At 45.1% G+C, this 24,495-nt stretch overlaps 1 protein-coding gene across 5 annotated transcripts in view; it reads left to right on the top strand.

Annotated features, from left to right (window-relative positions):
- UNC13A (unc-13 homolog A) overlaps window positions 1-24,495 on the top strand; it is a 219,887-nt gene that overhangs the window by 98,733 nt on the left and 96,659 nt on the right. For all 5 annotated transcript variants that reach the window (XM_029614005.1, XM_029614004.1, XM_029614006.1 and 2 more), the window contains 5 exons: window positions 7,108-7,201; window positions 13,194-13,246; window positions 14,404-14,482; window positions 16,864-16,869; window positions 17,535-17,606. In XM_029614005.1, the coding sequence (XP_029469865.1) occupies window positions 7,108-7,201; window positions 13,194-13,246; window positions 14,404-14,482; window positions 16,864-16,869; window positions 17,535-17,606 (304 nt within the window). The remainder of the gene's footprint in view (window positions 1-7,107; window positions 7,202-13,193; window positions 13,247-14,403; window positions 14,483-16,863; window positions 16,870-17,534; window positions 17,607-24,495) is intronic.

The raw sequence follows: 24,495 nt of genomic DNA, 5'->3' as shown, positions 1-24,495 counted from the left end.
CTTGGCAGAAGGGATAGAAGGTAAAATTTATCTGTTTGTGGATGATACGAAGATCTGCAACAGAGTGGACACGTCTGAAGGAGTAGCGAGAATGAAAAGTGATTTAAGAAAACTTGAAGAGTGGTCGAAGATTTGGCAGCTGGGATTCAATGCCAAGAAGTGCAGAGTCATGCATCTGGGGAGCAGCAATCCAAAAGAGCTGTATATGATGGGCGGTGAAAGATTAATGAACACAGACTGGGAGAGGGACCTTGGTGTGATAGTGTCTGATGATCTGACGATTGACATTGCTTCACCAATCTGATGATTGGTGAAGCAATGTGACAAGGCGATAGCTAAAGCAAGAATGCTGGGCTGCATAGAGAGAGGAATAACGAGTAAGAAAAAAGAGATGATAATGCCTTTGTATAGGAACTTGGTGAGGCCTCACCTGGAGTACTATGTTCAATACTGGTGCTCATATCTCAAAAAGGATAAAGTCAGGATAGAGGTTATCAACAAAGAGCAACCAAAATGGTTAGGGGTCAGCATTGGAAGACTTATGAGGAAAGGCTGAAAGATCTGAATATGTACACCCTGGAAGAGAGGAGGTGCAGGGGGATATGATACAGACCTTCAGATATCTGAAAGGTTTTAATGATGCACAATCATCAAACCTTTTCTGTTGGAAATAATCACTAGAACTAGGAGTCATGAAATGAAATTCCAGGAAGGACGACTCAGAACCAACGTCAGGAAATATTTCGTCACGGAGAGAGTGGTGAATGCCTGGACTGCCCTTCTGGAGGAGGAGGTGAAGACGAAAACAGTGAAGGAATTCAAAGGGGCATGGGATAAACACTGTGGATTCCTAAAGGCTAGAGGATGAAGAGTGCATGGGAGTAACTGGGGGGTAACTTGCTAGTGTGACAGTTGCTATCCTTAACTAATAACAGTATCACGACTTAATGCAGCACCATCATTGCTCTCTGTTTCAACGGCAGTGGGAAAAGGGGACCTGGATTCAGACAGCAGCCAACGAGGGCCCCAACATTTATGGTTTGGGGAACAAATAAACATGGGGGTAAGTAGATGATGCAGCGCTTACAACCCTTAATCACTACGCCTGATACTTTTGATGCAACTCCAACATTGCTCTCTGCTTTCACAGCAACGATTAAGGGAAATTGGATTCAAACAGCATCCGAGGGCCCTGACTAATTTACGGTCTGGTAAACTGATAAGCATGGGGGTAACCTGCACACTGCAGCAGATACTGGCATAGGCTTGCTGGACAGACTGAGTGGATCATTTGGTCCTTTTCTTCCATCAGCTCTATGTTTCTATGCAAGCAATGTTCCCTTTCACTTCCATCTGGATTTATCTTTGTTAAACACATGCATAAACGCAGTCACCTTACCAAAAGCCCCCAAAACTGTAAAGGAACTGATGGGTAGTCATGGTCTTTTACTCCCAAGTGTTGATCTGTGTAGCAGCTAACAGCAGGAGGTTTCAACCCAAACCGACTCTATAGGGAAGCTATTATCTCATCTAGGAAAGTTTACATAGCTCTTCATGCGTTGCTGATGGGTTGATTTTATTAAAGTAATGTCCCACCACCTATTTCCTGGCTGTTGTTTTGCCCACTTAGAGGACAATCTGAATAGGAAAATCTTCACACTGCCCGCATTGCTGTGAAATTCAGACTCTGCCCTGGTTTTCAAAGGAAAAGTCCACAATTAATTTCACTTTGAAAATGAACAGTTTCTGCAGATGTTTATTTTGCAACTAAAACTACACACATAAGGGATTATTTACTAAACATTTTCCCCATAGACATAGAATGGGAGAAACGTCTTAGCAAATCAGGCCCGTAGCTTTGAAAATTCAAAACTGTGTGTATGTGTAGTTTTCTCCCCCCTGACCCTGACCCTGGTTTGGTGCAGGTAAACATTCGCACCTTATGGAGCAATGCGTGCACTTTTACCTGCATACAGGGTGGGCAATTTCCAGGCAGCCGATGTACCTGGGTAAAACACTTTTTACTCACGGAAATCCCTTAGAAAGTTGCCCCACCAATGATAAGGACTTCAGGTAAGTGTTTGGGACAAACCACAAGTCTTTGAACAACAAGTCTAAATTGTGTGCTTAGCTATATCTGGGAGTCTTGTCCTTGTCCCTTGGAATAGGAGTTCCTGCAGGTACACAAATTCCTTATCTCTACAGGCGAATTGGGTCCATGCTCTTTGTTCCAGCTGCATATCTTGGGGTCCCAGCAAACACCCCCAGGACATTACAGATAGTGCAGCATGCAGCAGCACGTATTCTCACTAATACTGATATTACAGAACTTTTATGTATAGTAATTTCTATTCCGCCCAATTACCAGAATCTCTGTATTTTTATTTATTTTATTTATTTAAGAGGTTTTTATATACCGATGCTCATGAAAAATCATATCGTGTCGGTTTACATATAACTTTAGTTGGAATTACAATAAACAGGGGAATTTAACCTGGAGAAACAACTCTAGAGAGAGTCACAAACAAGGATAGAGGTGAAGAAAGAGTAATACCGTTAATAACATTAACATTAAAGTAGCAACAACGATAACTGTGGTAAATAAACACATAATAAACAATAAAACATAAATTCACATATAAAATACTTAATAATCAGTCAAAATAAAATTTATAAACCTATAACATTCAATTCTGATTTTTCTCACTCCCATCCCAGGGCAGTTTGGTCCTTGCTACCTTAGGGCCCGATTTTAAAAAGCATTTACATGCTTAAAATTGGATTTTACACATATAAATGCACTTTATCCATGTAAGTGGACTTTTGAAAATTGCTACAGTTTATGTCATTGAATTGTCCATAGGATTTACCCTCGTAAGTGCACTTTACGCAGGTAAATGGCTTTTGAAAACTGCTACAATAGTAGTTACATTTACATATGTAGATGCTTTTGAAAATTACCTGTGTAGCAGTTATTTTATTTTGGTATTTAGGGGCTGCTAAGAAGAGCAGTTTCTGCTCACAGATTTCTACAGCTCCTGGCTTGCTGTCAAATCAGGAAGCAAATGGTTGCTAATCCAATTTATTTATTTTATTTCAGTTTGATAACTCTCCTTTCCTTAAACCTTATGGCGAGTTACAAAACAAAATTATGACACACCGTGTATATAGTTCAAATATTAAATACAAATGTAATTATAATCCAAAAAGCATACGGTAAACAACGTTTTTGTTTCCTTCAGGCTTTTTGATGTTCCAAATAGATTTTTTTATTGCTGATCACAGATATTACTTCGAAATTTGTACATCACGTAAGGATTTTGAGAAACAGCCAATTTTGTGTTACAATAATTGTGAAATTGTAAAACATAATTTCACGTACATATATTTTCTTGCTGGACAGTAGTTTTTATGATTTTTAAAATTCATGTCATATTTTTGACGGCCATAAGCAACGTAACATGTAACAGAGACTAACTTTTTTTAAAATACACCAAGAAACTCTGCCTTATCGGTGGCAAGATTCCAACTTGTTTCCATGACGACGCAGCCTTATATAAGCAGCGGCAATGAGTAGTCTCCTATGCAACATCTGTGTGAATGAGCGAATCGTATTGCTAAAACTGAGTTTAAATTTGTGTATTTAATTTCATATACTTTATGAAATGTCGTGCCAATGTCATAATATCAAATTTAGAATCACTTACAAAGTACTAACAATCATTCATAAATCCATTCACAAGCTCATTACACTGGATCTCAATATCCCTTATCGACCACATATATCATCCAGACCGGTGAGAACTCCTTATAGAGATACTCTCCTCGCCCAGCCCATCAAAACTTCTCTAAATAAACGATCTCTATCTATAGCAGGCCCTGCACAATGGAATTCTCTGCCTCCAGCACTCCGGCAGGAACCTTGCCCGATCACATTTAAAAAGAGACTCAAAACTTGGCTATTCAAACAAGCTTTTAACTTATGCCAATAATTCCCTCTTACCTCACTTATCATTCATACAACCATTTCCACCAGACTCCATTAGATTTTGAGCTTAAGTTCAGAGTCCAACATCGCAAACTACCAATCCTAATATGTTCTCCATGTACCGAGACTTTGTCACAACAATATACACCTAGCTCTTTAACAAGATTAATTTAATCTCTACACAGACTACTATTATTTGTCTATTTATTCGTTGCACGTTACTCCCCAGTTACTTTGATCCTAGTTTATCTCCCTTGTTCAATGTAATTGCATTCTTACATGCCTGTTCAATGTTCTAATGTAAACCGAAATGATATGTAACTCTGCTACATGAATTGCGGTATATAAAAATGTTAAATAAATAAATAGCCATGACACATTTTGTTACATCTGTGGTGAGTATACTCTGAAAGCACAGAAAAGGAGTATGACTGCACTCATTGAGAAGGCATACGAGTTATACTTCGGGTGCAAAATTGATGACCAGGACACAGCATGGGCTCCTCATATATGTTGTGCATCTTGCGCAAGTAGTCTGCGAGCTTGGCTGACAGGTGTGTGACCATCTATGCCGTTTGCCACCCCAATGATATGGAGGGAACAGAAAGATCATATAACTGACTGTTACTTCTGCATGATGAATGTGTCAGGATTCTCATCAAAGAACAGGAAGTTTGAGTACCCTAACCTTGCATTGGCAATGAGATCAGTGCCGCATGACGACAGTCTTCCTGCTCCAAAACTGCCAGAGGTGTGGACACTTGAGGATGAGGAGGTAGGCGATGGTGAGCCATCATAGATGGAAGCTGCGGCTGATCCTGACTTTGTGCCATCAACATCCAGCAATCCTCATTTTAATATCTCAGAGCTGAACGCTCTGGTCAGAGATTTGGCTTTATAGAAGAGTCAGGCAGAGCTGCTTGGGTTAAGGCTGCAAGGATGGAATCTTTTGTCATCTGATATGAAAATTTCAGTATTTCGCAGCCGTCATGAAGATTTGACAAAATATTTCAACCAAGTAGACAGTCTGACTTTTTGCTGTGACATCAATGGATTGTTTTGTGCTCTTGGAAGTGACCACGACCCAACAGAAAGGCGACTGTTAATTGATTCATCAATCTTAAGTTTGAAGGCTGTTTTGCTGCACAACGGCAATATCTTCCCATCAATACCTGTTGGACATGCCGTTCATGTCAAAGAAATGTATGAGAACATACAGCTATTGCTGAACCACATTCCAGTTGTACCTCGAATACTCAATTTGTGTGGTGATCTCAAGGTAGTTTCAATTCTACTGGGTCTGCAGCTTGGTTACACCAAGTATTGTTGCTTCCTTTGGGCCAGATCTTAAAAGATACGCGCGGGCGTAGATTTGTTCGCGCAACCCAGCGCGAACAAATCTACGCCCGATTTTATAACATGCGGCGCTGCTGCGTGCATGTTATAAAATCCAGGCTTGGCGCGTGCAAGGGGGTGCACATGTGCACCTTGCGCGCACCGAGCCCAAGGGGAGCCCCAATGGCTTTCCCCGTTCCCTCCAAGGCCGCTCCGAAATCGAAGCGGCCTTGGAGGGAACTTTTTTTCGGGCCCCCCCCCCACCTTCCCCTCCCTTCCCCTATCTAACCCACCCCCCATACCTAACTAAATCCACCCCCACCTTTGCTCTAAAAGTTACGCCTGCCTGAGGCAGGCGTAACTTGTGCGCACCAGCCGGCAGCTGGCGCAACGGAGCACTCGCCCCCACCCCCCGGACCGCCCCGGGACATATGCGCATCTCGGGGCTTGCGTGCGCCGCCGAGCCTATGCAAAATAGGCTCGGCGCGTGCAGGGGTAGTTTTCGGGGGTTACCCCTTTGTGAGTGGGACAGTCGAGCAAGAGATTTGCATTATGTCTGAAAAGTCTGGCCTCTCCGCAAGAAATTGGTTCCAGGGCAGAAGAATGTTGCGCATGACCCATTGGTGGATCCAAGTAAGATATTTCTTCCACCTTTGCACATCAAACTTGGGCTGATGAAAAACTTCGTTAAGGCAATGAACAAGCAAAGTAAAGCCTTTGATTATTTGCGGCAAATGTTTCCACGCATAAGTGACACCAAGATAAAAGAAGGTGTTTTCGTTGGCCCACAAATCCGAGCTGTGACGAAGGACAGCCACTTTGATGGTCTTCTGCAAGGTACAGAACGTGTTGCGTGGACAGCCTTCAAGAATGTCGTTTGTAACTTTCTAGGCAACTATAAGGCAGCAGACTATGTCGAACAGGTTGAAAATCTGCTTCAGGCATACAGATTGATGAAATGCAACATGTCATTGAAGATACATTTTCTTCATTCCCACTTGGACTTCTTCCCAGACAACCTTGGTGCTGTGAGTGACAAACATGGTGAAAGGTTTCATCAAGACATTGACAAAATGGAGAAATGGTATCCAGGCAAGTGGAACCCCTCCGTGCAGGGCGACTATTGTTGGACTCTCACATCGGACAGTGATTACAAACAAAAATCTGCAGCAAAACATTTTTAGTTTTGTTTTCTGGTGCCAACATTGCCATGATAGCTTATGCTGCTACAGACATGTAACAATGCTTAATGTATTTCGCACTTTTCTGGCAAACGGTATGTGATACAGACATAATAAATGCATATTTGTGTTCAGCTTGTTAAAGTCTACTTGTTTCACCAAAGGTTGTGGAGGGAACAAAATGTTCCCAGAAATTTGTTTACCTATAACACAAACATAATTACAATTCAACATTCCTTAATCCCGATTCTTCATACACTTTAACTGTAAGGATAGGCTTGGCACACAGCTGTAAGTTGTAATTTCAGTCTAGTTTATGTTGGTAGATATGAAGAAAGCCTGGGATAGGCACAGAGGATTCCTAGTTGGCAAAAAGTGAGGGGGAAGGCCACCAGGAATGAAGCTGGGCAGAATGAATGGGCCTTACCTGTCGTCATAGTCTATTTCAAGCCAAGTCTCTACCCAGTGTTGTGGCTTCTAAAAGACACCTGCAGAGAGAAGAGACTGCACAGTTGTGATGCTGTTAGAAGATAAGCCATGTATTTTCTCTGGAGTGTATGGCAAGGTGCAGCAGAAATACTGATGACTTCTTTACCTCTGTAGTTACAGAGAAGAGGAGGAGAGCCAGGACTCCATGTCCCGGGCCAAGTCCAACTGGTTGAGGGTTGTTCAACAGGTTCGATTGCAGCTTGAAGAGGTATGTATGTCCCGCCCCCCACCCCCTGCCACCAAGGGCTAGGAGACTTAGGGTGGAGGTAGGATGAGGAAACCGAGTAGAAATAACAAGGTAATCCAGCAGGGAAAGCACTAGCAGTTCAGTTCTGGTTCTCGCCATGATATCCTTTCTACCCTAACACACAGCCTTACTATGAAACCAGTGGAAGTGGGTAAGACCTGGTAGAAAACGAAACTGGAGTGGGGAAGGGATGGACTTCTGTTTGGAGCCTGTACGGTGGGATCAAAGTGGGATCTATCAGAGATGGCTCAGATGGGACCAGGGTGGAGAGACGACGGCACAGTATCCATGACGAGTGGTGGCTCGATGAGGAGGAATGCTGCCCGTGTCTTGCCATGAAAAGGCAGTTAGGTTAGGTTAATGGTGCCATGGGAAAACCCGTTGAAGGAGGTTCTGGCTCAGATCTACTGCATGGTGGCCCCGTTTGGAATCTGACACCAAATCAAATATAGGGCCCACTTTTCCCTTCTCCCTCCACACACTACCCACCACTTGGTGAAAGTCAACGGCACTCTTTTTTGTCTTATCACAGCCACTTACGCTTCATCAAACCGGACCTTTACCTTTCACTGGAAATCATATAGCATGCAGAAGAACACAGCAAGAGTCACGTGTAAGCAGGGACCTCTTATTCCCTGTTCTGCAATGATCATTCCATACTTGGCCTGAAGCTCTGCAGGCAAAGTCGTTGGGAATCATACGCCAGAAGAGCTCAGGCCCAGCTCAGTCTTCGAGATCACCAGTTGGTGCTTTTTTTTTTTTGTCAGGATAAGTTGATCCTGTCCTGATTTTACCCCATTGCATGTATGGACTTATAGTCCTGATCTCTAAAGAAAAGCAAGAACTACAAGTCCCAGCATGCACTGGGTATGTACAACTAGGACTGGGTCAACTTGTTTTGAAAAAAGAAAATAGAGTCAGTTGACCATCCCCTACTCAGCCACCCTCTTTAAGGCTGAAATGGGAGTTTGAGCACTGTCTCCAGATTTTCGTTGAAGTGCATCGGTTTGCCTTCCCTCAAGTTTTTCTATTTTTATTTTTTTTTAGCTCATTTATTCACTTGTTTTATGTTTGTGAAATGCTTGTGGCTTTTCTGTCACAGTTCTTTTCTTAACATTTTTAATTCTTCTTTTTATAATTTTACAGTCCTCCCGCACCTTTCTTTCTTTTTCATTTCATTCTGATTTGCTCTCCAAGGGCTTTCGTCATTTTTGTTTCTTTTTCATTCCGAACATTTTTTTTCCTTTTCAGTTTTTCCCAGCCCTCGTTCTTGTTTCCATGTATCGCCTCCTCCTGCCGGTGGCGAGCAGCAGAGCTTGAGGACAGGTAGGTGGCTGAAAGGAAGCATCTTTTTTTTTTTTCTGTTTGGTTTGCACTGAATATCATGAGGGATCGCTACTTTTTTTCTTATTTGGTGGTAAAAATCCCTCTTGCCATTGAAAGGATTTTAGCACAGAATCTTACGTACAGAACAATGAAGAGCGGCAAATTCTCTTGAAATTCATAGCAAACTGTAGCAAAAAAAAAAAATGCACATTTACAGGGTCGTTCATCAAAATGCGTTATTTTTCGCATCATTTTCAAAATGTAGTCAAAGGGGAGGAGTTTATGAACATGAGGGGTGTTTAACGTTGCATGTGATAGTGTAATGCATGTTATCATGCTGGAAATAACTTCACCTTTTTCCTGGTGTTATGCTGTGTGATAGGCCTGAAATGGGATCTGTGATATTTATCTCAAATAAGTATTGAGATTTGTGATATGTATCTCAAATCCCATTTTGGGCTGGAGTGGAAGAGTGGAGTGGAGTAGAGAGAGCGAGAGAGAGCCTCTGGTATGGCACACATTTATTTATTATTATTATTATTAAAAATTTTTATATACCGGCATTCATGTTGCAAACACATCATGCCGGTTTACATATAACAGGGGTGTACAGTGAACAATTCAATAACCTATTTGTGTAGAAGGAAGCAGTTACAAATAACAAGGTAATAGAACTGGGAGGAGAGAAGAAAAGGGAGAGAATAACATTAGGTATAGGTATTTACATTAGTAATAACATTTTTACATGTGGAAGTGGTAGAATCTGGCTGAATAGAATTAATCGGTGTCCGGGAAAGCTTTTTTAAACAGCCAGGTCTTAAGTCTCTTCCTGAAGGTTGGAGGCTGGGCTCCTGTCTAAGGTCCGGTGGATGGAGTTCCATAGAAGGGGGCCGGCTGTTGAAAAGGCCCGATCTCTCAAGGTAATGTGTTTGGTAGTTTTGGCTGGGGGTACTTGAAGAGATCCTCTGAGTGTGTCTCTTGTTGGTCTGGAGGAGTTATAAATTTGGAATGGGACTTGTAAGTCGAGTGGGGTGTGTTGATGGATGGTTTTGTATATTATGGAAAGAGATTTGTAGAGGATTCTAAAGTGAACAGGCACCAGTGGAGATCTTTTAGGATTGGAGATATATGGTCCCTCCTCCTGGAGTTTGTCAGTAATCTTGCCGCAGCGTTTTGTAACATCTGGAGGGGTCTAGTATAGGAGGAAGGTAGGCCCAGAAGGATAGAGTTACAGTAATCGATCTTAGAAAAAATGATAGCTTGTAGAATGGTTCTGAAGTCCTGAGTGTGGAAGAGTGGTCTAATTCTTTTCAGAACTTGGAGTTTGTGGAAACAGTCCTTGGTGGTTCTGTTGATGTAAGCTTTAAGGTTCATCCGGTTATCAATTAATACTCCTAGATCTCTCACCTGTGTAGTAGTTGGGATAGTTGGAGGATTAGAGATGGCGTTGTTATCTGGGGAGATGAGAAGCAGTTCTGTTTTAGAGGAGTTTAAAAACTAGGTTAGGTTAGCCAGGAGATGTTTAATTTCGAAGAGACAGTTTTCCCAGTGAACCAATGTTTTTGTGTAAGATTCTTTAATGGGTATCATGATCTGGATGTCGTCGGCGTAGAGGAAATGTTTGAGGTTAAGGTTGGAGAGGAGTTGGCAGATAGGTAAAAGATAAATGTTAAAGAGTGTAGGTGACAGTGAGGAGCCTGAGGGACTCCTATGGATGCGTCCATTCGTGAAGATTCTTTGTTCTGTATCTTAACCTTGAAGCCTCTGTTGGAGAGAAAAGATTTAAACCATGAGAGAGCGGTGCCTGAGATACCTATAGAAGCCAGAATGGAAGTGAGAATGGAATGATTGACCGTATCAAAGGCGGCTGATAGGTCAGTAGAATTAAGAGGAAGGATTGGCCTTTGTCAAGGCCCATTAATATGAAGTCAGACAGGAGATGAGGAGGGATCTGTGTTCAGTGATTTGCGAAATCCGTATTGTGATTGGAATAGGATTTGTTTTCTTCTATGTATTCGGAGAGTTGAGTATTGACAACTTTTTCTAGAATCTTGGCTATGAATGGGAGATTGGCGATAGGACGGAAGTTGTTGGGGTCTTTAGGATCCAAGTTGGGTTTCTTGAGTAGAGGTTTGATGGAGGCCAATTTGAGGTCGTCAGGATATAGTCCTTGGGAGAGTGAGCAGTTTATGATGTCCGACAATGTTTTTAGCGATGGAGTCAGGGATGGCCAGGAGCAGTTTGGTGGGGATAGTATCCAAAGGATGGGAGGAAGGTTTCATTCTTCTTATAAGAGTTTGTATCTCTAAGATAGAGATGGGTTCAAGTGTTTCCAGACCATTGTTGTTGAGGGATGATTGTTGAAGAGACTGGTAAAGAGCAGGGTCGGTGGGATTAGAAGGCAGATGAGTTAGAAGGCTGTTGACTTTGTTGTGAAAATGAAGAGCAAGTTCTTCAGCTTTGGGTTGTGCTAGGGTCGTTGGGAATCTCCTGTGGGATGATTTGGGTGAGATTGGAGACATAGGCGAAGAGGGCTTTTGCGTCGAAGATTAAGTGGTGAATCTTGGATGCATAGTAGTCCCTTTTGGATTTAGAGGTAGTTGACTTGTATTGATGGAGGGTGGCTTTGTAGATGGATCGTGTATTGGTGCTTGGGGATTTGCGCCAGTCGCTCTCTTTCTGTCTTAGATTTTGTTTTAGCTTTCTTAGTTCTTCCGTGAACCATGGTTGTCTTTATTTATTTATTTATTTATGTATTTATTTATTTATTTAACATTTTTAAATTTTAAATGGATGACAAACACATATTTGTCATCCATTTATACCACTGTAGGAGGGTCAACTAGTAACTCAAGGTGAGGTTTTAGTGGTGGTCTAGGGTTTGGGGGGGGCAGTATTACATGCACAGTCGGAGGTACGAACAGCACAGTACACATCAGTGAAGATTTGATGAGATTTGGAATGAGGAAAGGTACACGAAGATGAGATTTGTACAGTGTGCTCTGGGGCGAGTTCCCAGTTGACCCTCCTACAGTGGAATAAATAGTTTACGTATATGAGAGCTTTCTAAAGAGTCTCTCTCTCTCCCTCTCTTTTACCACACCTCTTTTTTTTTTTTATTGCGTGCGTTATTCATGCAAAATTTATAGCAAAATGATGAATCTAGGCCTTAGTTCGTTAATGGTAATATGGTTTTTTGCGGAAGCAAGAAAAGAAGGTTTGTGTGTTTGTGAATAATTTGTAAAGGATGAAAAGTCCATTTTTCTGTGGCTGCTTTGCTTTTGGTGCATAAAATATTACATAAGCTCTGCGGGCAATGGCTTCTGGTATCAGACCCTTCTTTGGGATGAGTCAGGCACGGGAGCTGACGCTGAAAGGGAGGAGGGACAAGGGGAGATCATCCCATCTTTAATGACCCGACATCCATCTAGATTGCTTGAAACATCACATTCCCACCTGAATTATAGCACCTTTTAATTTCCCCTCTCTGCTGCTGAAACTGGGCAGAGAGGGTAAATCCCTGGTTAAAAAGGACTGCGTTTAAATAATATTAGTATCACAGTCCGGCCGATGCAGAAAGGTGCATTCACTCAAACGCACCTTTCTGCCTGCACTCGAACGTGCATTTTCTGAGTGCAAAGCTTACTGCCAACGCAGAAGGGAGTTTTGTGCACCCGAAATGTGCGTTCCTAAATGGGAGTACCGCTTAGTGCCCTCGAATGGAAATCCCATGTAAAAGAGGGCATTAAGCAGTACTCCTCAATGCAGAGAGACGGCATCTGGCCAGTGCACCCTTTTTAGGGCTGGAAACTTAATTCCTGGGTCAGGGCTGGAGTTAAGTTTTCAGTAATAGAAAAAAAAAATGCCAGGAACTCTCTGGGTAAGTAAGCCGGATAAATACTGATTTATATGTCTATCTGGTGGCGGGAAGCAGCTGCCAGATAGCTAGATAAGTCAGTACTTATCCGGCTATATAGCGATGACCCACACCAGATAGCCGGATAAGTCCTGACAGGTATTAATGATGCACAAACCTCCAACCTTTTCTGGTAGGAAATGGTAGAACTAAGGGTCACGATAATGAAACTCTAAGGGGGACGACTCGGAACCAATATTAGGAAATATTTCTTCACGGAGGGGATGGTAGATACCTGGAACGCCCTTGCCCAGAAGAAGTGATGAAGACGAGAACAGTAAATGAATTCAAAAGGGCAAAGGGACAAACACTGTGGATCCCTAAAGGCTTGCAGCTGTAAATGAAGAAAGGGGATAACTTGCACAGAGCAGCAGCTGGGCAGACTGGATGGACCATTTGGTCTTTATCCACTGTTATTATGTAAGTTATGTCAAATCTAGTTTGTATCTATAAATATCCATGTCCTGGCCTACCTCATAAATCCCTTTTAAGGAAATCCATTGTTCCCTCTATGGCTTCCCATTCACGCCTGAAATCTAATTTCCCATTGCAACTTGGTAGCCCTTCTATGTGCTCCTCCTATCTTCTTTCTCCTCCTATCTGGTGCCCAGTGTTCAGTTCTGGCGTAGTTTAGTTCTCCCTCATTTCCTATCACAAAGGATCAGGGCCACCCTTGTCCTATCCATAACCTCACTTCTGTCTGTCTTACAGGCAAGAGGAGGAGGAGCCGGAGAGATGGCAAAACCCTTGTGGTTCAAAGGCGGGTGAGTAGAGCGGTGTAGTAGGGAGGTGGCATTAAGCAGCGCACGCATGTTATAAAATCAAGCTGGGTAGCACGCGCACGTGGAGACGCACGTGTATTTTTAAAAAATCTACCCCTAAGGGAATTAGCACGTCCAAAATGCACGTCCAACCCCCGCAAAACTAATAGCGCTCATCACATGCAAATGCATGTTGATGAGGCTATTATTTATTCTCCTCAGATCCCAAAAAAAAAAATAATGTGCACCTGACCTGCACATTTTTACGCTCCGAAATTAACGCCTGACCAGAGCAGGTGCTAATTTCTGAGCAGCCTAAAAAAAGTGTACAAAGAAAGCAGAAAATACTGCTTTTCTGTACTTCCTCCGACTTAATATCATGGCGATATTACATCAGAGGAACCAAAAGGTTAAAAAACAAAAAAATGTGCTGATGGTCAGGTTAGGGAAACAGATGCTCAATTAAGGAACATCCATTTTCCTACCCCGTAGCTGTGGACAAGTTAGGGAAACGGATGCTTGTAAAACAGAGCGTCTGTTTTCCTAACGCGCTCCCAGCCCCCTCTCCTGGGCGTGCAATTGAATATTTCAATGAGGGGTCGCACTGCCGAGGAGCTGCTAGGGGTGCACGTTTGTCTCTGGCGCCTCCTTGGCAGCGCGACCCCTCCTCGTTTAAACATTCTGTCGCGCGCCCAGGAGAGGGGCACCGAGCGCCTGTTTTCTGGGCGGCTTTATCGGATCGGCCTGAAAGTGATGCTAGTCTGGCATGTACGTGCAAGTGATTGAGGGGAAGGGGAAGGCTAGGGCTGACGGCAGGGAATCTCCAGGCAGATCCTCGTTTCATAACTTTAAAAAGCCCCCTCCACTTATTACTTCCTAGAGACCTTCTCACAATTTTCTGGACGTTGTTCCCCCCCACCCCCCAAAACGTTGCGATCTACCATGTCCCGTTATGTTCCAGCCCTTAGGAAGTCCTGTGCCTATGGTTATGAAGGCCCCATAAAGTTGTGTGGGGTTTTCAGAGTTGTGTGGTGTTTGCGTTGGGCACTGACGACGTTTGATGTCGTTCTGATTCAGATTATTTTTTTCATTCTTTCTTGCTTTTTTTTTTTTTATTCCCATTCCCAATTGGTTCCTGTGCTCTTCCTGCCCTCCTCCAGGCCTGCAGGCGGGCTTATCATCATTGACAGCATGCCTGACATCCGGAAGAGGAAGCCGATACCCCTCGTCAGCGACCTGGTAAAGGGGTTTTCATTCCGAGCATTTTCTCAAACCTGTACTGCTTGAAATGCAGTTTCCAGATCCTCAGGGATAGCTGGGATGGTCGGAGCCGGGGTGTAGCAGAGGGTGTGGTGTCCTTAGAGAGGGCAGAACTACAAAACTTGGGACTGGCTCGGTCTTTCCTTTAGGATAGGGGCACAGCTGACGAACCCTACCAGAATGACATTCCCGCTGAGGCTGCGCTTGCTTTGTTTTAATGCTCTTGGGGGGGTTTGCCGGGGATAGGGGGCTGCAAATGTGTGTGCTGAGGAGAAGCAGGTAATGGGGAAAAAAAAAATACCCCCCCCACACACGAAGGGTGGCTCAATCCAAGTTATAAGGCTTTGATGGTGTGTCTTTGCTGCTGCTTCTTTAGTTTGTCACGGCAATGGAGCTCATCATCTAGATAATGATTAGTTTTTAGGAAAGCATTCAAAACATGGTTATTTCCACAAGCTTTTTATCTATTGCTCTGTTTTATATATTTTTCTTATTTTGTTTTGTGAATGATGTAATTCTATTGAGGTGCACATTCAGCCACCGTGCGGCTGGGCTAGTTAGCCGGATGTATATATCTGGATAGCTCTAAATATCAAAGTTAGCCAGCTAACTTATCCAGCTAACTCAACTCCTCCCAGTTACGTCCCCAGAATGCCCCTGCCTTATCTTGCTAAATCCTAGCCAGCTAACGTACTATCCAGCTAGAATGTAGCCAGATAAGTGCCCAGATCTTTTCAGTTATCCGGCTCAAATGCTTCTGAATATGGACCTGCCTCCGTACGTTTTACCGTTTAATTACTATGACGGTGACTTTCAAACCAGTGCGCGGGCACTCTGTGGCGCGTGTGCCCAGACACGCAGCCATTTTATAACTTGTGCACGTGTGTGCCCACGCGCAGAAAGCCGTTTCTTCCATCTAAGTTGGGGACCACACCAGTTTGTCCACCAGTTCACCCAGTTACAGCCTGGTCCTCCAAACCTCCCCCCCCCTGGTTTGATAGCCTGCACTCCCCCCCAGTTACCCCTGAGAAATGGCCCTTTCTTTTTATTTTTTAAGTTGCACCTCGTCCCTATCAGAAGTAAACTTAAGCGGCAGGGGATCTGGGCCTGTGCCCCAGGCACTTAAACGTTTTGCGTGAGCATCCCTTGGCCGCGCTCCGAAACACCCGTGCCCTGCCCGGACCACGCCCGAGCCCCACCCCTTTCTGAAAACGTTTCGAGATTGTGTGCGCAGCATCTGGGCAGCTTTTAAAATTCGGTGGGCACACGTGAGCCTGACTGGTGCGCAAACCTCCCGATTTTGGCTCGTGCCGGGCTTTTAAAATTCACCTCTTTTTGTATTTTTAGAATTTTTCTTTATTGATGTTAATGCTGTACTATGGCCTTTCTATTGTTCATTCACTGCTGTGCTTCACTTTAACCTACTTAAGGAAAGGCAGATGATAAATTTAAAATAATAATAACTACACTGAAAATGCTGGATTTTAGTAGTTTGGTGGGATCAGAGTGGAAGGGAAAGACTTGTACTAATCTTCACGGCCTTGTCTTTGCTGGTGAAAGAAAATCCTTTAGTTTCCCCACTCCAGTTGCTGGTGGATACCCGTCTTCACCAGGGAAGCCTCCACTCCAGATCGCCCTTGTAGTAAGGCAGAGGCCGGAGGCCTTGGGAGATGCTCCTTCCAGAGCAGGGTTTGAGACGGCACTGGTGGGAGCAGTGCAAGGGAAAGGTTGCAGACTCTTTTTTTTTCCGTACTCTGAATGGAGATGTACCCGAAGCGAACTTCAAGAAACATGGAGGTCCGTATTCCCTCACTGTCCAGATAGCAAAGTTAGGGCCGGATTTGCTAAGGCCTTTCCCCCATTTTGTCTGTATGGGGAAAAGGCTTAGTAAATCAGGCCCCCTTGGGTGGATAAACTCAAGCGGCTAACTTTGGAGGTAAATCTGATAGTGCAGCCGCACTGCGGAATGTAGCCTGCAGTCTTAGAGTTATCCGGCTGACACTGGGACTGCTCTCTGGCCCACCCAGACTTAGCTGGCTAACTTTGTTATATCGGAGTTAGCCAGATAATTTATCCAGCTAACCCAGTTACGCCCCTGGTACACCTCTTATTAGCAGGATAAGTGCCCAAATCTTCATGTAGCCGGATACCTTCTGAGCCTTGATACCCTGATTACCAAGTAGGAAAATCCTGTCTGGGTTGTTTTTTGTTGGGTTTTTTTGTATCTTCTCTTTGAATTATGGGGGGGGAGGGAGGGGGGAACTGTATTTGAGTTGTGATAGTACTTTTCGTTCCACTATTTTAAATGCTGATGTTTATCCATTCTGTTTTCCCTTCCCTCTCGCTCTGGCCACCCGCAGGCTATGGTAAGTGTCAATTCCCTCTCGCTTTTTTTTTTGTTTGTTTTTAAATTTTGACTTCACGGTTCCTTTCTTCCCGCAGTTTGTGGCTTTTCTGCAGAATGGATGAGCTGACGAGTTATCACTGCGGCTGCTGCAGGGATGCTCCTCAGCTGATCAGCCTGCCAAGGATGGAAATGTTTGATCCGAATCTGTTACGTCTGTACGTTGCCTTGCTCATTGTCAGATAAGCCACTGTTGAGTTACATATGGCAACTGTATGGTAATGGTCTTTTAGAGATTTGAGCGTAAGCATATTTCTGCTGCTTATTTTGTTTATTTCTTGTTGTTTAATTTGACATTATTTTTGGCCTTCGCTTCGATCGTCTCTTGATGAACAAGCGAGCTTTAAATTTAATAAGTGAAATGTTGTGGCCTCGATACATGGTGCCCAACTGCCTCCACCCCCCGCCCCACCAGGTTATCTCTGCCCCAGCTCGTGTGTTTGGGTGACAGTAAAAGGTGTGAACCTTGCGGTGACCGTGCTCTGCTTTTCCGTGCCCAGGCACAGGTCATCGATCAGGCTGTTTGGCCCCACTTTTCCTCTCGCCCAGCCGTTGGTTGAATGTTGATTACATAGGCAATTTCTGCTTTTTATTTGTTCATTCTGTAATTCTCTTTCCTTTTCTCAGTCCCTGGTACAGTCCAGGAAAGCCGGAATCACATCAGCACTAGCGACAAGCACCTTAAACAACGAAGAGCTAGTAAGTAATCTTTCTGTAGCAGAGGCCTGCTAAGGGGAAGCGAGGGGGGCGGTCTGCCCTGGGGGGGGGGGCAACAGGGGAGGGGTGCCATTGTCGCCGGCAGGAAGGTCCCGCGGAGGCGCGGAACAGTGACATGGCGGGGGAAACCCTGCCGGCAGAAGCAAGGAACTGCAGTAGCAGAGGCCAGCGGCGCTGCCAGCATTTCCTGGGGTCGGCATGGCGACGAAGAACAGGCCCAGCATTGCCGCCGGTGCTCCAGAAGCCGGCGGCAAAAGAAGAGGCCCCCTGCAGTGTCGCCGGTGGCCAAAGAAGGGAGAGAATGGCCTTGTGAGAGTAAGTGCCAGTGTATGAGGGGGGGTTGGGGGTGTGTGTGAGGGGGTGGAGTCTGTGTGGGTGTGTGTATGGGAGTGTGGGTGTATATGAGGGGAGTGGGTGTGTGTGGGGAGGGGTGTGTGTGTGTGTGTGTGTGTGTGTGTATGAGAGGATGCCTGTGTGTATGAGACGGTGAGTGTCTACAAGAGTGAATGTGTGTGTGTGTGTATGGGAGTGTGGGTGTGTACGAGGGGGTGTAGGTGTATATGAGGGGATGGGGTGCGTGGGTGTGTATGAGGGGGTGTAGGTGTATATGAGGGGATGGGGTGCGTGTATGTGTGGGTGTGTATGGGAGTGTGGGTGTGTATGAGGGGGTGTAGGTGTATATGAGGGGATGGGGTGTGTGGGTGTGTATGAGGGGGTGTAGGTGTATATGAGGGGATGGGGTTCGTGGGTGTGTATGAGGGGATGGGGTGCGTGTATGTGTGCGTGTGGGTGTGTATGAGGAGATGTGCGTGTGTGTGTATATGAGAGGATGCCTATGTGTATGAGATGATGAATGTATATAAGAGTGAGTGTATATGTGTGTGTATATGAGAGGATGCCTGTGTGCGTATGAGATGGTGAGTGTATAGAAGAGTGAGTGTATGTGGGTGCGTATGTGTGAGAGTTTGCCTGTGTGCAGGGGTGGGGATGGGGTGAGAGAGAGGAAGCATATGTGTGTGTGCGTGGGTGAGACAGGAATCCTGTGTAAGAGATAAAGAGGAAGCGTGTATGTATGAGAGAGAGATGGAGGAAACGTATGTCTCTTTCAGACACACACGCACACTCAAGCTCCCTCAAGCGTGTATGTGTGAGAGACAGAGCGAGCATATTTTGTTTCTGTCTGTGTGTGTGTGTGTGTGTATGTACCCCCAGTTCATGACATCTCAGAGTGACAGGTATGGAGAGTGGGGGATTTTTTAAAACCTTATTAGTTTTAATTACTGGGTGTTATTTGATGTCTGCTGTATTGAAATATTTTATTGATGTTTAGGACATTTTAAAAAACTTGTACAGAGCTGCTAATTATTGAATATTATTCTATTCATCAGCTGTTTTGAAATGTATATTTTTTAGTATGGTTTTACTATTCTGATTGATTTATATTTCTTGATTGTATTGTTTTGAGGAATAGTGATTTTCTGCTTTTCCATTGTTGCACTGCAAACAGAATCTGGCTTGTGGTTTCCAGTTCAGTTTTTGTCTGCATGTGTGCTTGTGAGATAGAGGGAGCCTGTGTGTATGTGAGAGCGAGAGATGGAGGAAGCATGCCTATGTGTGAGAGAGACATAGAGGAAGTGTGTGTGTGAGAGAGGTACAGAGAAAGTGTGTGTCTGTCTGTCTGTCTTTCACATTCACACATGCTCCCTCTGTCTCTCACCAAGCATGTATGTGTGTTTATGAGAGAAAGGGAACATACTGTCTACAACAATCTTAGGATGACAAGATTATAAAGAGTGGGAGATTTTTAAAATTCTTATTAGCTTTAATTATTGGGTGTTACATGCTGTGTCTGCTGTTTTGAAATATTTTATCGATGTTTAGAAAATTTTAAAATTATATGTTGGGGTGGGGGCTGCCAAATACTCTAGGTACGCCTGTGTTCAGTAGTCCTCCCTCTAAGGGAGTTTAGCTTATCCGGTGCCGGGGGTGGGGCACCTACGATAGGAGAGCTAATATTAAAATTCTGACAGGTCCGCTCACCTGATAGAGCAGAGCTTTCCAAACTTTTCATGTTGGTGACACACTTTTTAGACAAACATAATTTCGGGACACAGTAATTAGTCTACAAGCAAACCGGAGGTTAAAGGTTAAATGAACGAAATGTATTTCGACAATTTATGTATGTTCCCTTAAATATATACATAATAAAATGTTTCACAACACAACATATCTTGTGAAAACCTTTCGTTTATATTAAAATATATAATATTCCAAGATTAATGTTAGTTATAATTTATGAGTAACAATAATAAAACAAAGTTATTGTGTTATTCAATTTACCTCTTTAATGAGATATATGAGCTCGATGGGATGAACACAGCTTTTGAATATTTGGTGTTAATAAAAAAGTCCAAAGGGTCTTCTGCATAATTTTAAAAAGCTGGCCAGTTTCACACTATATAATTATTTGATAGCCTCATTCAACTAATTCTATATGGCTATGAGAGTGAAATCTGGAATATATAGGAAGGGACAGAATGTCAATATAAATCCTGCACCTCCAGTTCTGTAACTCTGTGCATCCACTGAAATTCCCCCAAACAATGGAGCTTGGATGTTCCCTTACAGCTCATCATACTAAAAGATATTTTCAAATGCTGGTGTCACCTCACAGTAACAGCAGCACAAACACCTTCCACTGCCAGGCACATTGTGAACTAAAATAAAACCTCGCAAAAAAGACACTCAAAATCTATACTGCAATCCCATTGTAACATAACAGTAATAACACCAAGGACTCAAACAACAATAACCCTACCTGTGAAAAAGCATGGGTAAATATTACACTGGGTCCTAGAATACCAATACACCACCTATTGAGGAAACAAAACAAACCCGATTGCTATAGATCCCTATGCTAGCAGAATCTCTCATCATGGTCACACACACACAGAGCAGAGACAGACCCTCACCAAATACAGAATACAAAATAAAGGAGCACAAATTAGACAAAAACTGAAATGGAAACTCCAAGAAGCCAGACTCTGTGTATTAACAATGGAAAAACAGAACCACCATTCCTCATAAAACAAACAAAATCAAGAAACATAAAGCATCAGTTATAATAGTAAAACCATACTAATAAAAGAATATTTTAAAACTACTGATAAATAGAATTTCTATTAATTAAAATCATATACATTCTTTACAATTTCCCAGAGGTTATCCTCTCTCACACAGACTCACATGTCCATTCTCTCTCACACATACACTGTCACATACATACACATTCATGCTCTTATACCCACCATAACCTCTCGCTCTCACAGACACTGACACACTCTCAGGCTCTAAGACACTCTCTCCCCCTCCACACACACCCCACACACAAACTCTTACTCCCCTGGATTTTCTCATACACACTCTCTCTGGCTCCCTCACATACACACACACCCAGGCAAGTTCCCAATCATTCTCACACACTAAAACTGACCCCCAGGCAGGCTCCCATTCATTTTCACACCACTCCCTCACCATCCCCCAGGCGGGCACCCATGCATGCACACACATACACCCCCAGGCAGACTCCCATTCATACACATGCACACACTAAAGGCAGACCCCCTCTCTTTCTTTTGCCAGCAACCTCGGAGCCTCTCTCATTCCTCTGCTGCCACTGATGCCGCATGGCTATTGGGGAGGCGCTGATTGCTGCTATTGGCACTGAAGCCCATTCTGCTGCCTCCTCTGTGCAGGCCCTGTGGGTTTCCAGTTCCTCCGTGTTGATCTCGTACATTGTGAGATCCGCATAGAGAAAGTGCTACTCTTGACATTAACAAAGATTACATGTGCCAATCAGTAAAAAGTAATTTATTTCTTTTTTTTTTTTACCTTTGCTGTCTGATCTTAGTTTTCTAATTGGTTGGTCCCAGGCTTTTTTGTTCCACCTCCCCTTTCTTATTTTTTTGCCAATTCATTTCATATTGTCTTTTTTTCTATTTCTTTTCTCTCCATCTATCTTCTTCCCTCAAACATACAGTCAGGTTCTCATTCTCACATGCTTTCTCTCTCTCTCACACACACACACAGGCTCTCACTCTCACATGCTCTCTCTCTCATACAGTCATTCATACACAGTCTCTCTCTTGCACATGCTGTCTGACTCTCACACACCCAGGCTCTCTCTCACTCCCACATGCTGTCTTGCTCATGCACAGGCTCTCACTGTCACATGCTGTCTCTCTCTCTCTCACACACACAGGCTCTCACATGCTGTCTCTGCAAACATTGAGATCCTCACTCCCACACCCAATCTCTCAACTCACACAGGAACCCAATCTCTCAACTCATCTCATCTCATACACGCACACAATCTCTCAATTCAGCTCATACAGGCACCCAATCTCTCAACTCAGCTCAGCTCATACAGGCACCCAATCTCTCAACTCAGCTAATACACGCACTCTACGGGCCCTCAGCCTCTCTCTTACCTCTGGGCCTCCTCTTCACGGGTCGCTGCAGGATCGGCTCTGCAGCGGCCCTGATCTTCTCGGGCCGATCCGATCCGCGGTGGGGGCCCTGCTACCGGGCCTCTTCTCGCCCGCTGCAACAACGCGGCTCCTCTTCTGCACGCGGCTGCTTCATCTCCTTCCTGCCCGTGCGGCTCCGGCAACATTTTTCTTCCGGGGCCGCGTGGGCAGGAAGGAGGCGGAGCACCTGCACGTTTAGACGTGCCCTTTTTCTTCGGGCCATGGTGACGTGAACTCACCACGGCCTTACCGATCTTCCGGCTGTGTACGATTCTTCGCAGCTCAGCCGCCAGTGGGATGAGCTCCACCGACGGCCGCATTGGCTCCCGCTTGCCGGTGTGTCACGTGCACCGGGCTTGCGCGGCACACCTCGGGCGACACACCAAAGTGTCGCGCCACACACACTTTGGAAAGCTCTGTGATAGAGGGTAAGAAGCCTCCCTCCCAAAAAATACCAGACCCTGGTCTCCCCACACAGATTGTCTGAGCAGTAATGTTTCCCCTGGGTTCAGAAGATCTAAATAGACTGACAACAGGTAAAAGAGTTTTTAACTTTTACTGGAAGCAAATCAAACTAGACTCCCGAATTAACACTGTGCACTGAATACCCACAAGCAACAATAACAGGGGACAGAGGAAAACACAAGTCAATGACATTCCCTCTGCAAAACAGTCAGTTGTGTAGTAGTATCGATCAATCACCTTTAGCAGCTGGCTGATTACTTAGGTTATCAGTTTTGGCAGTAAATATATAGCCCTAAGATGTAGTGCCTGTACATGTGCAGATACATTCAGCGGTGGGGCCCATTCTGTAGCTCCGTGGGGGCAGGTTGGAGATTTAGTTTTTTGCCTTTATACCCAGCCCTAAGCCAGATCACTATTCACTGAGGGGTAGATTTTTAAAAAATGCGCGTTCCCTGTACGTACCAGGATCAGTCCAAACACCTGGGTTGTGACTCCGCACCAGCAGATGGAGACAGAGCAAAACTTGTCGGGCACTCCTACATATAGTAAGGCGCCACCCACAGCTCGTCAGTCTTACTCTGTCTCCAGCAGATGGGGCAGGTCCACCCACAGTCTCTGGTGATCCTAGTTAGTGGTTAGCTAGTCAGGGGAGTTTTGAAAAAAAAATAAAAATAATAATATTAATAATAATAAAAGGAAAGTTAATCCGCTGGGAGAGAGGTTTTTATTTTCGTGGTCAGTTCGGGGTCCTGGAAGCCTCCCAGGGGGGTTGCGAGGTTCTGAGGGGACCACCCCCCCCTGGTTGAGGCCGCTGCTGGGGTTGGGGACCCGGCCTATCTGGCAGCAGCGTCGGGGTTGACACCGGGGAGCCCGGTTCACTCACCCCCGCTGGAGAAGAAGGATCAGGACCAGGGCCAGCGGCCGGTTGTAAAAAAAAAAAAAAAAAAAAAATCTGTGTTAGTTTTATTTTCTGTTGCGGCGGTCCGTCCTCACTTGCGGTTCGTCAAAGGGGGGGGACGCCGTTTGCTTGTGTTTTCGCCGCTGATTTCGCCGTTTTGTGAAATTTATTTTTGCTGTGCTAGTTCTTGTCCCGGCTGCGGGCGGTAGCAAGCAGGCGCATGCCGCGAGGGGCCTCTTGTCGCGCGTGTGGCTCGGCGCGCTCGCGGGTCTCCCGTTCGGGCATGTGTGCGAATTGTATTTCGGGCGGGGAGGGTCCGTCCGAAGGCGGTCGGGGGGGCCCGACCCCGGCCGCGCGATGTTTCGGCCGCAGGTGGCAGCGATGATCCGTTCCCGCTGAGCGCGGGAACGGCGGCCATTTTGGCATCGGTGCGCGATGCCACGAGGAGAGCGGCGGGGGAGGCCATTTTGCCTCCCGCGCTTTCACCACAGCAGCGAGCCCCCGGGGGACCCCCCCGGGGGGGCCGGATTCGCCGGACTGGAGGAGGCCTCCACAGATTCTGAGGCCTCCTTGTCTTCAGATTTTGCAGGCTTGCTGCATAAAATCTTAAAATATAAGAAATCTAGGAAGAAGCGGAGAAGACATGGGGGCTCGGGCAGACCGTTGCAGCCGCGGAAGAAGAGGGCGGGGGAGGGTCCTCGGAGGCCCGTGGACCCGCCCGGAGATCGCCGGCCGCTGCGGGGAGTCCCTCAGGACACCGAATCTGACTCGTCCTCAGCAGCGGAGCAGGAACTGGACGGGGAGGTCCCGGGGGGCTCCGGAGCTCCCGTCACTGGCGAGGGGGCGCATCCTGGCAACGCTAAAGGAGCGCCAGCGGTGGAAGGTGACGATCCTAAAGTGGTTCGCCTGTTTAGGAAGGAGGAGCTGGCACCTCTGATCCCGGCTATTCTGCTAGAGGTAGGAGTGGATGCCCCGCCGG

This window comes from Rhinatrema bivittatum, chromosome 8, assembly GCF_901001135.1.
Source record: "Rhinatrema bivittatum chromosome 8, aRhiBiv1.1, whole genome shotgun sequence".
Classification (NCBI taxonomy): Eukaryota; Metazoa; Chordata; class Amphibia; order Gymnophiona; family Rhinatrematidae; genus Rhinatrema; species Rhinatrema bivittatum.
This window is presented reverse-complemented; position numbering and strand designations above follow the sequence as displayed.